Below are 16,201 nucleotides of genomic sequence, written 5' to 3' on the forward strand. Positions count from 1 at the left end.
CTGTGTTTATCTCACAGACTGATAAGAAGGATACCCAGGGCAATGGCTGCATTACAGGATTTGAGGTTTTGCTGCAGAAACAGCTGAAGGGGAAACAGATGCAGAAAGAGATGGCCGAGTTCATACGAGAGAGGTATCGGCTTTTTCATCAGCCATCTCTTTACCTTTTTTTTTCACACTTCATTCTGAGGTTACCATGAAAACCGTGAAAACATTTGTCATTGAAACAATCCACTTCCTCTTTTGTGTGCTCATTCATGTGCATCACTATGTTGCACAACACAGAAAACTCACATGGAAACAGTCAGATTGCATAAAAGCTGTGTGGTAATGAAACTCTCTACTTCCCTCTCAGGATAAAGATAGAAGAGGAGTACGCCAAGAACCTCTCCAAGCTCTCTCAGATCCCTCTGGCGAGCCAGGAAGAAGGGTGAGTGCCCTTCCTCCTTGAAGCATTTTCAGGAGAAAGACAAAAGGACAGACCCCCTCTCACTGTGGAGTAGCTCGTCACATGCATGGCGATTGCATGGACGATGTGAACAAAAACATCGAAAAGAAAAAGAGGAAAACCTACGTCGTACATGCCAGCATTTGGAAAATACATTTTTCCACTACTCAGCTGCTTTGGAGATTGGGAGGCTTCTTCCTCTTTCCGAGTAGATTTTAATAATAATAGAACAATAATGCCAATGTGATACTTTATTGCACCATAGAGGACATTTTTCTACTCAGCAAGGTCAAAGGTCAGGGTCAGCTGCTGAACGACAGCCATGAAGGCGATGGTGATTCAGATGATCCGGGGAAATATATTGATGGCTGAAATCATGTTTACTACAGTGTACTTAATGTCACATACTGTATGTAAGCTTTTTTCTTGCTGTATTGTGAGGTTGTCAGTGACAGACATACTTCCATGGATCTCACAGAAAACCTGATTTGGACTCATAGCCTCTAAAAGTTTGCTTCAATTTTTCACTCATAGGAGGAAGAATTAGATATTTCGTACTTTAGAAGTTACATAACCTAGCTTTAAAGTCTGTACTGAGTGAATTGAATTAGTTGGCCAATTAGCCAGTCAGGCAGACAGCTCCTCGGTGAGCTAGCCAGCCAGCCAGGCGAGGCATCCCGGTGTGAGTCTGGGTCTCGAGGCCCTGTCAGTGATGCTATGAAACAGTATGGCCTTCCTGTAAATCACCAGATGCTTTGATCTCTGTCCTGCAGCATACTTCAGCTATTAAGAGAGAGCAGAGGAGCAGAGGAGGAGGTATAGATGTAAAGGAGGGGGGTAAGAGTGAAGATGAGGGCAATGAGATTTGAGGAGGCAGACGTTTAGTTGTGCGCATTGGGGGATGTAGGGGAAAGGGAATACAGGGAAACCCTGCAGGGAGACAGTTTGCAGCCACTCCTCTTTTCTCCTCTTTGACAGCAGAGGGAATATCATGCTGAGGGTGAGTCTTTGTCTGATTCTCTGAGGGGATGTAGGAACATGGAAAGTAAACTCACTGGAAGCTGAGAGAGGGCACGGCCAGCTCAAGACACCCACAAAGACAAGAAGCTGTGATTTGTATTGACGCCGCCTGTGGAATCGTTATTAAACTCATCTTTATTAAGAGATTCCACAAGAACAGAGTGCATAGCAACATGACAAAATGTCACTCTAGCATCACAAACCCTAACAAGACTTTCAGAAAGAACAGCTTTAAAGAGGATAAATTGGGTTTACCTGCCAATCACTTGTAAATTAAGTTTGTCAGAATAAAAGATGCAGCGTAGTGAGAGTGGAAAACAAGCTAGCTTAGCCTGCTGCGCGACAGCTACACCTAGCAGTATCCAGGTGTGAACGTTTTGCAACTAATTTTCGTGTTAGAACTTCACGTTTCCTAAATTTCTACACAGTGAAAACGCAATGTTATAATTTCAGACATGATTAACAGAGCAATTGGTGCAAACTGAAGAAGACTGATTACAATCAGAAAACAAAATAACAAATGAAAAATGTAATTCACAAGGAACAAAACATCCTTGCTCACTTAAATGCATAAAGGTGTTTTGCTGCTACAGTCTTACTTGAGCTGATATGACCAGTAATGATGGCTAATGTTAGCTAGTTCTAGCAAACAAAAACCCTGTTTGCTAACTTGATAATTCTTCTCTACTGGGTCTACTGTGGCACTACATTCTGAATTAAGCAAAAGACTCACTTAACCTCATAAAAGTGATAAGTCTGTACACTTAATTTCATATTTTAAACCAAAAACGTGGGCAACGTGTGTGGTGCTAAAGAGATAGCGTGAAAACAACTTTTAGCTAAGCTTATCCTCCCCTGCTCTGTGTACATGCATATAACACAACTCCTCTTCATATCAGCAGGGTAATAGAGGGTTAGCGTGGGATGGAATTGTCCCATATAGAATCCAGATTATGCCAGCCGGCTCAGTCTGCCCACACCCCGAAAAGTGCAACACAATACTTTCATTATTCTCTCCCTCAGGCCAGCTCTGTTGTCAGACAGCACAATCGCTGTTTTGTTGGTCAGTTCCTACTGTCCAACCGGCTGCAGCTAGAACCAGCCGTCTATTTATTCCTGAATTTACCATTTGTATGGCAGAGATGTACCCGTGGCGCGTGACCACTTTTCATATAACTCTATGTAATCATGCAGTGTATAAGTTCGAATGGGGGGTAGCGGGTGGGGGTACATGGCAGGAGATACATTTTGCCTGAGATACAGGATTTTGTGGGCATGTCTGTCACTGGGAACTGTAAGACTGTAGAGACATGCCAGATGTAATTTGCAGAGTGTGAGTAGCGTTTGGAGCGCTGCAGCTTTTCCAGCTGGAATGTTTATAAGGTGGACATGCATGAGCTTACAGCATGGCATGCCCTGAGTTAATCATATTAAGGACGCCATGAAAAGGCCTGATCTCAAGCTGCAAACACTGAAGGACTGTAGACTCACGGAGAGAAATTCTCTTTGATTTGATATCTACTTGAGCAGGTCATTAAAGATTCACCGCTTTCTAGGAAATTATTTATTTATTTATTTATCTTTATGGACACAGAACAAAGCCTTAGAATTTCAGTGTCAAAATAAAGGAGAAAAAAATGAGAACTGAAAAATGAAACACCGGCATTAAAACACTTTCAGTTTCAACTTTCTGTCACCTTTTTGCCTTGTATGAAAATAAGTTATGTGATTATCTTTGTGCTGTGTAAGCACTGTTTAGAATGACAAAAGGATCTAAAAAAGTTATGAATGTGTCCATACGCTACATGGTTTTTTGTTTTTTTTTCTTTTCGCAGATATGACAAACAACAAGAATAAAAAAGGAAAAACAGTCGTGCAAAAATCATTTCACCAGTTAGGTCACTTGGGTGAATATTTGAGTTTAGACTCAACTCAGGAAACTGTGTTTGGAGATACAGCAAACACTTAAGTATGTGTATGTGTGTAGCACTGAAGTTGACCCATTTTTGATGCCGTAGAGTTGCAGGTGTTAGACTTTGCTCTGACAGTGTCAGGAATGTTTTGGATGTCAGTCTGAGGGAATTCCACACATGTCTTCCATTCAGAGCGACTCTTTGAAGTAGCCCACTTACCCATAAAGACCCGTCGTGCCTGGACCCCAGCCTTGTGGCTGTGACTGCCTGCCTGCTGGATGATTGTTTTACAGTCCTTGGCTTGAAGAAATATGAAGAGGCTTTTTGCCTCATTCCACTTACTTTCTGAGATAATTATGAATCCCTCGCTTTCTCTAAATCAAAACAAATATGTAGCCTAGTAATGAGACAAGAGGTGTATAATTATTACGTCATGTGCACAGGCTAAGATGATTGTAACGCTTATCTACAAAACAATTCAAGTCTTGTCAGTGTTATTGCCCCCAGCTGTGTTGGAGAGCTGAACTGAGATCTGCAAGAACAGGATGAGCCGTATCTCATGTCCCATACATCCTAATCTCCTGCTGAACTGGCTGTGGACCTCAGCTCAGCTCTTGAGATTTACTGGTTGCTTGTGCATCCACGAACTTTTGCACTGGCTCTGCTGCTGAACCCCCATCTGTGTGTGTGTGTTCCTCAACACTCTCTGCCCTCCCTGCATGTCCTTATGTAAAAGTGTGTGTGGTCCTTCTTGTGTAAGATATTAAACACACACACACATACACTCTTCCTCACCCTCCTTCTTATCTGTTCCCAGGACTCTGGGGGAGGCTTGGGCCCAGTTGAAGAAGAGCCTGGCAGATGAAGCTGAGGTTCACTTAAAGTTCTCCTCAAAGGTAATTCATCAGACTTCTCTCCACCTCTTAATAGCTGCCTCCTGCTTGATGCCACACGTAATGCTCATGCATATCTGTAAAGACTGCTGTGTTTTTGAAGTCAGTGAGTACTTTCCTCTAAAGAGCCTAAATTCGCCAACTGTACAAACATTAGCTTTAACCACCAAGCAATGTAAACACCAACCACATGTGTGTGGACTGTGTTTTTTGTTGCGTTTGTGTCACAGTTTAGTCTCGATCCCAAAAATCACCAACGACCCCGGTTATTTACGTTATTTCTTCCAGACCCTTTTTCTTGTCTTCTTGTCTCTGTAGGCCCATGAATTAGAGACATAAAGCACTGACATACTGTGGCTGTGAATGCTGTCCTTAACATGAAATATTGACGTGTCTTCGCCTCGATTTGTCCTTGGCCTCAGAGCAGGATCGATTCAGATTCACTCATATCTTTGCATTGACTTTATGACACAACTTAACTTTACATCTGGATGCAGTGACGCATAAGTGGGAGCTGTGATGACGGTCATGTAATGTTTAACACAATAATGATTTAAACTTCTGACCAAATTTGTGAAAAATTGTGAAAAAAAACCAAAACCTTTGTGACGCAGAATGGCACAGTAGAGTTACTGCGTTACTACAACTGACTGACGTGTAACTGCAACAAAAGGGAAGCAAAACTAGGGGAAAAAATTTTTTTTCACCCACATCATCTCTCGAACCATTTCAAAAATGTATCTTGGCATAATAATCTTTACATTATGCACCAAAGCACCAATCCAACTTTTCCTCAGAACACATCAGATCCTACAACCATAATGTAACATGAATCCCATTGTTGTTGCATTGAAAACTGTAAAAATGTAACTAAAAGCAGAAACATTTTTTTTTAAGTAATGAGATTCAAAAACTGAATTTTTGATGAACTATAGATCAGGTCAGCATCAGTGCCAGTTCCAATCCAGTAGGTCAGCAGTCAGGGTACATCTTTAACATACTGTACAATAAGTGTTTGAAATACATCAGCAGCTCTCTTAATGTTTAATGTATAGGCAGTGTGGGGGTTTACAACACAAAACATTACGCCGCCAAGAGCACGTGACTCATGAGGCAGATAGACATTACGACATGGAGTAAAGGGCTTCCTGATGGCTCTGTGGGCTGAGGCACATACATGCGACACCGAGGCTCAACATTTATCACCTGCTATCTTTTCACGTCAGTCTGGTCTTAACGAGGAAAACCGAAATGTGGGGAACCGCTCTTACTTTTGTGTAGTGCTGGTGTGGTTTATCTTGAGAGCTAAGAGAGGGAAGACAAACACAGAGGCCAGGATTACTGTCGGACTAATGGAGGAAATGGAGACGGTGATGTTATCCTCCAGAGATGCACAGATGTGCGGCACAGTTCCACGTTCTTGCAGGAGAAGGAAGGATTTGAGTGGAAATTAACTTTGAATGGTGGTTTCCAGTGTGAGTGCAGGAAGGAGCTGCAGATCTCATTCATCACGGACTGGCTGGCCCAGAACACCACATCGCTTATTAAGGATCAGATAACCAGTGATGGACTTGCTACTGACAAGTCACTTATGTCAAAAATAACAGTATCTGATGCTCATATGATGTGTCATTTACCTTCACAAATCAGGAATAATGTGAAAAAGAAGCTAAGCGATGTTGATATCTGACGTTCTGGTTGTTGTTTGACTCCAAATTGAAAGCATTTCTTGTCTAAAGCATCCCAGTGTGAGTGGATGATGACATAATGTTGAAAGCGACTACAGGGCATGGAGCTAATTATGTTTTTTGGATAATTAAATCAGTTATGTTGGGGGGGGCGGGTATATTAAAGTGATTTCCCTTTTCTGAATGATAACTTTATCATTACTGAAATTTAAATAGTGTCATTCTTTTAATGACTTGCTGCTGGGAAAACAATAAAATTTACTTCAACGCAGCTTTAATATGCACGAAGAGTTACTTTATCCGCATCTGCATTTATTCAACGTTGTCATTCAGCACTTAAAGCTGCCTGACGGATTTTGTCTTTTTAGTTATCAGGATTATGAAAGTAATCTAAAGTTTTGCATGCTTTTAGACAGTGAAGCCAGTACATCATCACTGAGTGACACTAAAGAGAAATTCAGCTGTATGCTGAAAACAGTCATTTCTATCTCCCGCCACAGCCTGCTGTGGGGAAAATACAATAAAATTGAGTGGAAATGACTTTTCTGACACCCTTTCATCACCCTTAAGGACACAATGGGAAGAGCCTAAGCTCTCTGGTCTCCAGCTTGAAACATATAAGCTCATAAAAATGATAATGTAATTATAAATACAGCAGAAAAAAAAAAAAGATTTTTGGAGTGCATCACATGACATGCAATTCCACATGTGGCCACTTGTGGCACCTGTAAATTTAATGTGAGAATATTTTTATTTTGGACAGCTCCAGAGTGAAGTGGAAAAACCTCTACTGACCTTCAGGGAGAACTTTAAGAAGGACATGAAGAGGTTCGACCATCACATCGCCGACCTACGGAAGCAGCTGGTCGGTCGCTACGCAGCCGTGGAGAAGGTACACAATAAAACACATACAGATATAAGAACGAGTACAGCAACACTAGCCTGTCCTTGCCCTTAGCAGTAGAATTTCAGAAATCATCGTGCTGCTGATTAAAATTCCATAAACAGACAGCAGTCTCTGGAATGTTTCCTGCTTTTTTGTAAATGTACAATGGAAAGCAGTTGCCTGAAGCCTGAAGGCAACTTCAGATCGTCCACACATCATCTGTCATTTCACTGGGAGAAGGGACAATGGACAATTGAGCATTTAAAGCAGGACAGGAAATAGGATACTGGTCATGTTGGCTGTCATAAGACATAAGACTGGGTGATGGATGAATACTGAGAAGGTTTGTAGCAGACTGACTTATCACTGTGATGAATGAAAGCAGACTGTAATTTTAGAGCAGCTGCAAACCCTTATCATTTTAAGTAGAATATTTGTTTCCAGAACACTACACATCAGTTTAAGAAAACGCTTGCTTGCTTGTGACTTAAAGCAGATCATTTACTAAAAGAAGTACTATAGGAGGGCTGCTTTAGGATAAAAAGTTTTCTCTGCGTCCAGCTGTGACATGCGATCACATCTCTGACTTCAGTCCCTCTCTACCTCCGACAGGCCCGCAAAGCTCTCGCTGACAGACAGAAAGAGCTGGAGTTGAAGACTCAGCAGCTGGAGATCAAACTCAGCAACAAAATTGAAGAAGACATCAAGAAGGCCCGCAGGAAATCCACACAAGCAGGTCAGAGCCAGGGGTCAAAGGTCAAAGTGCAGGGTCACAGTGGGGTCACAGTCTCACTCAGGTGTTTGTTGTTTAAGATAGGAGGGAGCACTGACCGGCAAGCCTTCATACGTCTGTCGGTGTAAAAGCAAAAGATCCACACATCATGTTCAACTTAGGGGAACTCTGACGCCAATCAATAGTCTTTATAACAGTGTTGGGTGAACAAAATGGAGGAAGCTATTTTATCTTAGCTGTAGTTCTCATTCTGCTTTTATTTTAACACTAACTGACAGTTAGCAAAGCCACAAACTTAGCATGTTTAAAGCTGGATTATGTGAACGCCGTTGTCTCGCCAGTTACTGTAGTTCACCTCCTTGTCCTGCAAACGGTCACTTTGTCACCAAGTGTCTCGATGAACTTTGATAAAAGCCCTACTAGTGCCCCTTAGAGGCTGCAGTGCACAATAAGCAAGGCGTAAACATGTGAAGTTTGTCTTGAGGGGGTTGCTGTGGTTACAGAGTCATAAAACCAAAGGGATCCATCCCCTGTGGCCATTTAAAAAAGGCAGGGTTGTACTCAGTAAAGAATATTTTAGTCTGTTTAACCGATCATCTTTGTACTGCAGTACAGTAATGTTTTCAGAGAGCAGTGGCAGCTTTATAAAGTGTCTAGTTCATCCTCTGTGGACCATGCACACAATTTGTTCATTTATTGGAATTCTTTGTACTGGATTATTAAATATTTTGTGTACAGACATTTTTGGCTGAAGGCAGAGAAAAGCATTCAAAAGTGTTCAAAATGGTCTGCCAAGTGAACAGATTTTGTGTTCTTTGTGAAATAAAGGTCAGGAGTTTCAGCAAAAGCATTAGGATTCATAATTAGGGGGCCATGGCTATCCACAGGATGTACGTCAGCTTGACCTGATGGTGGCGCTGCACTAAAGGTCAGAGGTTCACTGAAATCATCGTCCTTTGGGGATGACTGTACACAAAGATGGATGACATGAAAGCTCCCCAAAGGTGAAGCCAAAACATCTTGATCGCGTCCTGGTGTCAGACTCCAGTACAGGTCATAAATTACCCCCCCCCCCCCCCCCCCCCCACTCCAGTCAGGGATATTTTGACTTCATTTTTGCACAGTGGGAGGAAGTGGAGACGCGTTGTCGTTCTTTATATATGTCAGTGCTGGGGACTGTGAATTTCATGGCATTCTGGTTAGATAAGTCAAGATATGTCACTCTTGATCAGACAAGCAGACTGATCATTGTTTGGACATCCCTCTAAATCAACTTGTACAAACATTTATGTTAAGCTGGATTACTAAATAAAATGTGCACAAAAAAAAAAAATGTTGGAATGTAGCTGTGCTCTGTATAGCAGACATGTGGATCTGGATTTCATCATTCAGCCTATAAAAGTCCTTTCCCACCAGATGTAAGATTCTATATGAGATCAGAGATCATCTGAGGATGATCAGCAGTGGTTTGTGTCAGCGCTGCTCTCAGATCAGCTACAAATCACTGACAGCAGAACTCATTCGGTTTAGTAAACGGTTAACTTGCAGGACGTTAATCCCTGTAATCCCGGTATTTCTTCAGCCCTTTATTTGAGCGGTCACCTGAGATCGGCTGTGAACCGAGAGTCTGCGTTTGCCTTTTTTTGCATGAGTCATGAGCTTTATCAGCGCTCCGAGGCAGACTGGGAGGGTTTTTTTAGTAGAGATGGGAAAGGAGGGGGGGTTAGAAACATTCTCCAGTCGACTAGTCTGTGGTCACAACAGACTGACAGGGAGGCGTGGGCTCCATAGTCCCCCAGGGGACACATACATGCACATTAATAATCTGACTGTGAAAAAACATCCATCCCACAAAGTCTTCTCATCTATGAGAGATTACAGTGTATGAAAAGAGTGTTTCATGGTGTCTAATGTTAGCAAACTTCACATTGTTGTGTTACCGACATTACTGCGTGAGTTTGCTGGCTTTACGACTCCTCCCTGCTAGTGCTGCCGTCACACTGCGCTTTAACTTTATCTTCAGAGCGGTTGCTGTTGCACAGGCTCAGTGCTTGGCAATACAGCCAATATAACAGCCAGTAGAAACATACAATACACTGTAGATAATTTACATTGCTTGACAATGTGCTATCAGCCAGTCACATTGGAGAGAAAAAGCATTTTCTAACCACTCATATAGAAGGCTTTTGTTTTTTAAAGTATTTACTGCTCCCGCCACAGATGAGAAATACCACACTGCTGCACATGTGTATCACCCGAAACACTATCAGTGCTCCAGCAATTAGACCCATCCCCTGGAACAAGCAGCGAGAAACCTCAATGATACTATTTATCATACTGTAGATTGTTTTGTATATTTTTTGCTGATATTGCAATGCATTATATATTGAGAAAGAAAATGTGCTTAAAACTTTCTGACATATCACTCAGCCTCACATAAGCTTGTCACATAGTTACACATTTGTTTGTAGGTGTTTGTTTTTCAGGGCGCATCCACCCTGATGGCAGAGCTCATAATCGCCGCCCACATTTGATTGACATGACAAACTGTTGAGAAACACCAGCCCAGCCTCAGCGTCGGGACAGGTTCAGCAGTCACTGCCGAACATGAACAAGGAATAGCAGTCCAGTGCAATTATCAGGCTGCGTTCACACACACACACACACACACGTGGATGTCTCACGTGCCGTACACGATCTGGCCTTCAGCCGCAAACACACACAGTGAAAATAAAAACAGCATGCGTGTTAGGAGGTGGAAGGGGAAAAAGAGGCGGGGTGGAAGAGTAGCATTAGCAGCAGTCAGGTTTGGTTTGTAAAAGTTTTTAATAGGTGTGCGACCTGAGGAAAGTGACTGGCTAAGAGTAAACAGATGTAGACTCTCCGCCGGAGTGTGATGTCATGACTCAACCAGGCACGACCACATGCTGTCACACATAAGTAACGAATCCTCCATCCGAGCTGGCTGTCCTCGCACACACACACACACACACAGAGTCATCCCTCCTCCGTGCTGCTTATGCAACCAGAGAGAAAAACAGCAGCAGTTGTTGACGGTGCTCATGGCGTCTGGCTGCCAGTGATGATGACTACAGTGTGAGGGAAGCGGAGAGGTGACTGATGCCAAAACAACTAAAGCACAGCATCTGTCTGCTCATAACAAAGACTCATTATCACTCTGTGCTCTCGCTGCATTGGATTACACACACACTTTACTCATTTATGTCTCCGTATAGCATGGCTTTACCACGTTTTTATGTCAGCTACTTTTTATGGAGCTCATTACTTTTGATTTTTATTTTAAAAGAGGGGAATTTTACTGGTATTTATTACTTTAAGGGTTGGAGGGCTGGTGTGATGGGATTATCTGTAGTATAAACAGCAGCTTTTGTGCAGTCTCTTCCCCTTTGTCCTCACGTTTTCTTCCACAAGCATATTACAGAGTTTACCTGAAGATCCTGTTTAGTGTAAACTGTACTGTAATGGCAAACACTACAACTTTTTATTTGCTTGTACCTCCACCCAGATTAAAGTCCCTTTAAACAGATCTTTTGCTTTTAGTCAGAACCAGAATCAGCTTTATTGTCTTGTCTGTGTGTACACATGCAAGGAAGTTGCATCTTACAAGAAGACAGAAACAGGTGGTAAAAAAGGTGGAAAATAAACATTGGACTATTATGTGTGTACAAGTAGTCTGTTCTGCCTAGTAAGTCTAATCATGCCATCGTTAACACTCGTGTAGATTTATTAGGTTAATTAATATTATGTTTACTGTGTATTGCATAATGACTTTTAAAGGTCTTCTTATCTATTAATTAATGCTTATTACAAGGACTTAAAGCGTCAACAGCGTCACAGTTTGAAGCTTAGGGCCTCTGCTGCTGTATAGAAATAAAAGGACTGAATTTTGAATGGCTAAAGTACTGCATTACATGAGGCAAATACCTATAGATTTTAAAGTGAATATGGTGGTGTTGGGGTGGAGGTCTTTCTGTGTGGAGTTTGTGGAGCATGTTCTCTTTGTTCTTGCATGAGTTTTCTCCCTGGTGCTCCCATTTTGCCCACCATGAAGACGGTCATTTCCCTTGAGCAAGGCTCTGGTTTAGTCCTGAATCTAAGCCAGTGTCTCTCTTTGACCAAGGCTGATATCTGGAGTCGATCCCTGGCTGCCCGCTGCTCCTCAGAGATGAGTTAAATCCAGACAAGTTTCAGTACATTGGAGTATGATTTTAGGTGACAAATACAACTTTTTTTGTCTCTGAATAACTACATAGTCTTATAATTGTTTTTATTTACTGTTTTTTTGCACTAACCCGTCAGTAGATGTTTCAGTCCAACATCGTTTTCGGTTTAAACTGTAGTGTGACTTGCCAGACACGGTACGTGGATCTTAATATCATTTCTGAAAGTCAATTTACAGCAATCGTGTCCATCCGATCTGCAGTTGCTATCTCTTTGCCTGTTTTTGTGGATGTAGCTGCAATTCCTTTCTGCAACCTGACCACAAAGCTATGATTCTTCAACTGTTTTTCCTGGTTTTTTTTTTGTTGTTTGAGCTATTGAAATTGCTGAACAAATCAGACTTGTGCGCTGTTACAGGCTACCTCATTTAGCATTAGACATATCTTGGTAGAAAATGACACAACTGGTACTGTAGGTGGCAGGGAACAGTTATTTTTCTGTGGACCAGTCGGAGCCCTCTGAAGGGCCTACAATGAAAATACAATATGAATGTGAATATAAAGTAGCAGGTATATCAGCAGATATTTGTTGTGGACAAGTGAGAGTCATCTGCTGAAGAACAGAATGATCAGCATCACTTCCTCTGTGATTTAATCTCACGGAAGATTAGTGTTTTGTTTATGTTGTCAGCAGGATACAGCCTGTAACATTAATGAAAGGACAGATTAGATCTTTCCCTTGATCATTGCTTTATGCTATCATAATGAAATCTATTATCAGACCAGACTGTCTGCACTCTGGGATAATCGCATCAGCTGATTGTGATGGAATAAATTTGTGTGTTTTAGCAACGCGGCAGCTGAGTGGGTAGTTGGATAATAGCACCACCTAGTGGAGAAATTGTGCACTGTACATTTTAATATACCACATGCCCAGAGAAACAAAGTTAGCATGGACATTTTGTCAGGTGTGTTGAAGTCCTCTGTGTAAATGTGTTTTCACTTAATAAAGTCTTAAACTGTCTTGTCTTTCTTCTCTGTAACAGGAGATGATCTGATGCGCTGTGTTGACCTTTATAACCAATCTCAGTCCAAATGGTTTGAGGAGATGGTCACCACGAGTCTGGTAAGAAATCATTTTGTGTACTGGGGTAAGATACTGGAGTCCAAACATGCAAGTATAGCATATTGTGTTAAGAGTTTTGTTAATTTAAACTGAACATTGAGCCAATGTAATGGTGAAATACTTTAAAGGTAGACACAGAGCATAACAGTTATACTGTACGTAGAAACTAAAGGATCCAATAATACACATAACTCACAAAAGGAAAGTAAAAAACAAGAAACACCAAAAATAAATAAAAAGTAAACGTTAATTGCATGGTCACTTTAAAGTAAAATATAACAGCTTCATCATATACCTTGTAATGAGTACAATTACATTTCACACTAACACATTTAATCAGCTGTTATTTGGATGTTTTTTTTATTTATATGTACTTACACATGTTCATGTGCTCCTATAATCAGCCCTGTATTGTATATATTTGTAAGAGATGTGCAAGGGCTAAAGAAGTGGAAAACTCCTCTAAAATACTCTGCATTTTTGTCTTGGACACATCTGATGTTTTATTTCTTTTCAGTGCATTCCCAAAAGCGAAGCATCAGGGCTCTCGCTAAATTTTTCCATTTGTTGCAAAGACTTTAATGTTCTTGGTTCGTTTTATGTCTAGCCTCTGCTCTGACGGTTCCCATTAAATCATCTCTCAGTCGGCGTTGTAGACCGTTGTTTCCGCTCGTCGTGGACAGATGGTGTAGAGTTTTCTCTGTGACTCAGGCGTTACAAACTGCGCTTCTCCTCAGGAGCTGGAGCGGCTGGAGGTGGAGCGAGTGGAGATGATCAGACAGCATCTGTGTCAGTACACCACCCTGCGACATGAGACAGACATGTTCAACCAAAGCGTAAGCAGAACTTTGCATTTGAAGTGATCCAGATGCCTTTTTATTGGACACTATAACACACTTTTAATGTATATCGTACACTCACGTATGTTGAACATTCAAAGCGACCAACTTTCCCATGTTGGAGAGGTGAACGTCTCCCATCATTACTCCATCCACACCAGTAGAGGGAACCACATTACAAGCCCTATGAATGATGTGAAACATGTGTCACCTGAGCTGAGGGCAGCAAAAGGGAGAGTATTGACTGCTGTTCTCTCTTTGTCCAGACGATGGAGCCAGTGGACCAGCTCCTGCAGTGTGTGGACCCGGCCAGAGACAGAGAGCTGTGGGTGCGGGAGAATAAGACGGGAGAGATCAGGCCGGTGGACATAGAGATCTGACCTCAATGCTTTCTGACGGCTCGGCACATGCGCACTTTTACCCCCGAGCTCACACTCAGACACACTGACCCGGGAACTACATGCCTGAGGACTGACTGAAATCTGTGCTGGGATCCTCACTGCCCCCCCCGCTGATCCACTGGTGAGTCCTAACAGGCTGAGGGACGACCTGTCAGCGCTCGCTGGCTCTCCACATCCCAACCGCAGCCTGGTGAGGATCATGTCAGAATTTAGGGAGGTTAGTGAGAACTTCTCACAGTGAATGAAGATGTCAGATTGCGACAGGATGTAGTTTTCTGTCAATGCAAGCCGATGGCCGGCTGAGACGGAACAGGGAAAACGCGAACCATGAGTGTGAATTGTGAGGCGAAAGATGAGGCGAGCGATCAGGAAGCACGGACAATGAACATTTAACATCTGTAAATGTTGAACAGCTTTATGTCAAGCGGCAACATAATGCTGCAGTCTGTGTGTGCTTTTGCTCCGTGAGGTTATTCTCTGATGCACTTGTGACTTCAGAACTGCGAGTTGCTGGCAAAAATGATTTAACAGATGCTGCTAAGCAAGATGCATTCTGATCTAAGAGTGTTAAATTACTGTGTACCTGAATAAGACTAAAGTTTTTTTTTATACTAATATCCACCATGTGCAGGTATTGACACTTTGCTAAGTCCCACCCCCTTTTGTTACTGTTGCTACGCTTGTCAAGTTCACCGATCTTACGGGTTTGTGGACTGAAATGACTGAACTTTATTGGACTATATTATAATTATCTATCTTAAACTCTGTCTCCAGCTGATTTAGAGAAGTTTCCGTTTTCAAACATGAAGCCTGCAAAAGGGTGTTAAAAATGCACATAATGGACACAAACATGAAGTTGAAAGCTAACATGTCCCATACAATGAGTGAGCATCCTCAACCAGCTGATGATCCATTTATTATTATTGTGTGCAGAAGAAAATATTGTTTTAATCTAACTCGTAGGTAGTTTGGATGCTTACTATAGAAGTTAGGACAGTATGTTTCATTTTCACGAAAGAAAAAAGGATGTACACATGACAAGCAAATGACAAGAGATTGGAAAATGTTTAGCAGGAGTGTAACTTTCCCCAAACAGCCTGTGTACAGGACAGGACACATCCGCTCACGTTACTCTAAATGTCGTATGATCTCATGAAGTGGATGTCCCAGTCATGTAATGTGTCCTGTAAAATTACACAATAATATAATTAGTCAATGATATACTCCTGAAGGTAACGTTAGAAAAGAAAAATGCTAGCTAGTAACATGCTAACATTTGCAGATTAAAGTAGAGCAGTAGAACGTGCTGTTTAATCCAGTCTTGCTCCTGAAAAGACACCAGCTGGAGACTATCACATGCACACCTTTAACAAGTCCAAAACCTTACAGGCCTGTCATGTCTAGCTACAGTTGCTAAGCTATGATTGTCATTGATTGACATTCACTGTTTGGGGTCGGGTATTAGCAAAGAATTAAAAATCATCCAGATGCACTTTATACCCAAGTGATTTTTAAGAATTATACTGTGCTATGTTGCTGTTCACATGAAAATGTTTCTCAAGAGAATTTATTTGTTTTCTTACTGAAGTTGGGAGTGTGGTGATTGTGTTCATGGGCAGCCTGGTGTAAATATGGGTTGTGTGATTTGCAATGAAAGGAGGCGGTAGTACAGAGAGGTAAATTGGAATAGTTTACACAAAGACATATTGGGATGCAGAAATTTGGTACTGATAATACACGAAAAGTACAAAATGTTTCATATGCAATAGAAATAACAGCCCTCTCCAATATTGTAGAGTTTTGGGAATATAAATTAGTTGCTTCGGGTGGATTCAGTGTCAGTGCTGCTGCCTGCAGAAGTTAAATGTTGTACAAAATGCTGTTTTACCACGACGTGTTGATCAGAATTACTGCTTAGTATTACTTGACTATTGAGAGAAGAGCATCGAGATGCTTTTGTACATTAACAGCTAACGGTTGGCATTTCTCATTAATAAAATGAAAATGTGTAGCTTGTCATAGGTCCCATGTCATAACATGCTCCTTTTTTTGTTTGGTTTGGTTCCTGTGTGA

At 41.7% G+C, this 16,201-nt stretch overlaps 1 protein-coding gene across 3 annotated transcripts in view; it reads left to right on the forward strand.

Moving 5' to 3' along the window:
* The window catches only part of gas7b (growth arrest-specific 7b), a 53,630-nt gene extending 37,485 nt beyond the window's left edge, over window positions 1-16,145 (forward strand). For 2 of the 3 annotated variants that reach the window (XM_046377393.1, XM_046377394.1), the window contains 8 exons: window positions 18-133; window positions 356-430; window positions 4,199-4,277; window positions 6,726-6,854; window positions 7,461-7,584; window positions 12,809-12,888; window positions 13,626-13,724; window positions 13,994-16,145. In XM_046377393.1, the coding sequence (XP_046233349.1) occupies window positions 18-133; window positions 356-430; window positions 4,199-4,277; window positions 6,726-6,854; window positions 7,461-7,584; window positions 12,809-12,888; window positions 13,626-13,724; window positions 13,994-14,107 (816 nt within the window). In that variant the 3' untranslated portion in view covers window positions 14,108-16,145. Of the gene's footprint in view, window positions 1-17; window positions 134-355; window positions 431-4,198; window positions 4,278-6,725; window positions 6,855-7,460; window positions 7,585-8,319; window positions 8,369-12,808; window positions 12,889-13,625; window positions 13,725-13,993 lie in introns of those variants that run through there. The other variant, XM_046377395.1, reaches the window with a different exon arrangement.
* Window positions 16,146-16,201: the final 56 nt, after the last annotated feature.

This window comes from Scatophagus argus, chromosome 21 (assembly GCF_020382885.2).
Source record: "Scatophagus argus isolate fScaArg1 chromosome 21, fScaArg1.pri, whole genome shotgun sequence".
NCBI classification, from domain to species: domain Eukaryota; kingdom Metazoa; phylum Chordata; class Actinopteri; family Scatophagidae; genus Scatophagus; species Scatophagus argus.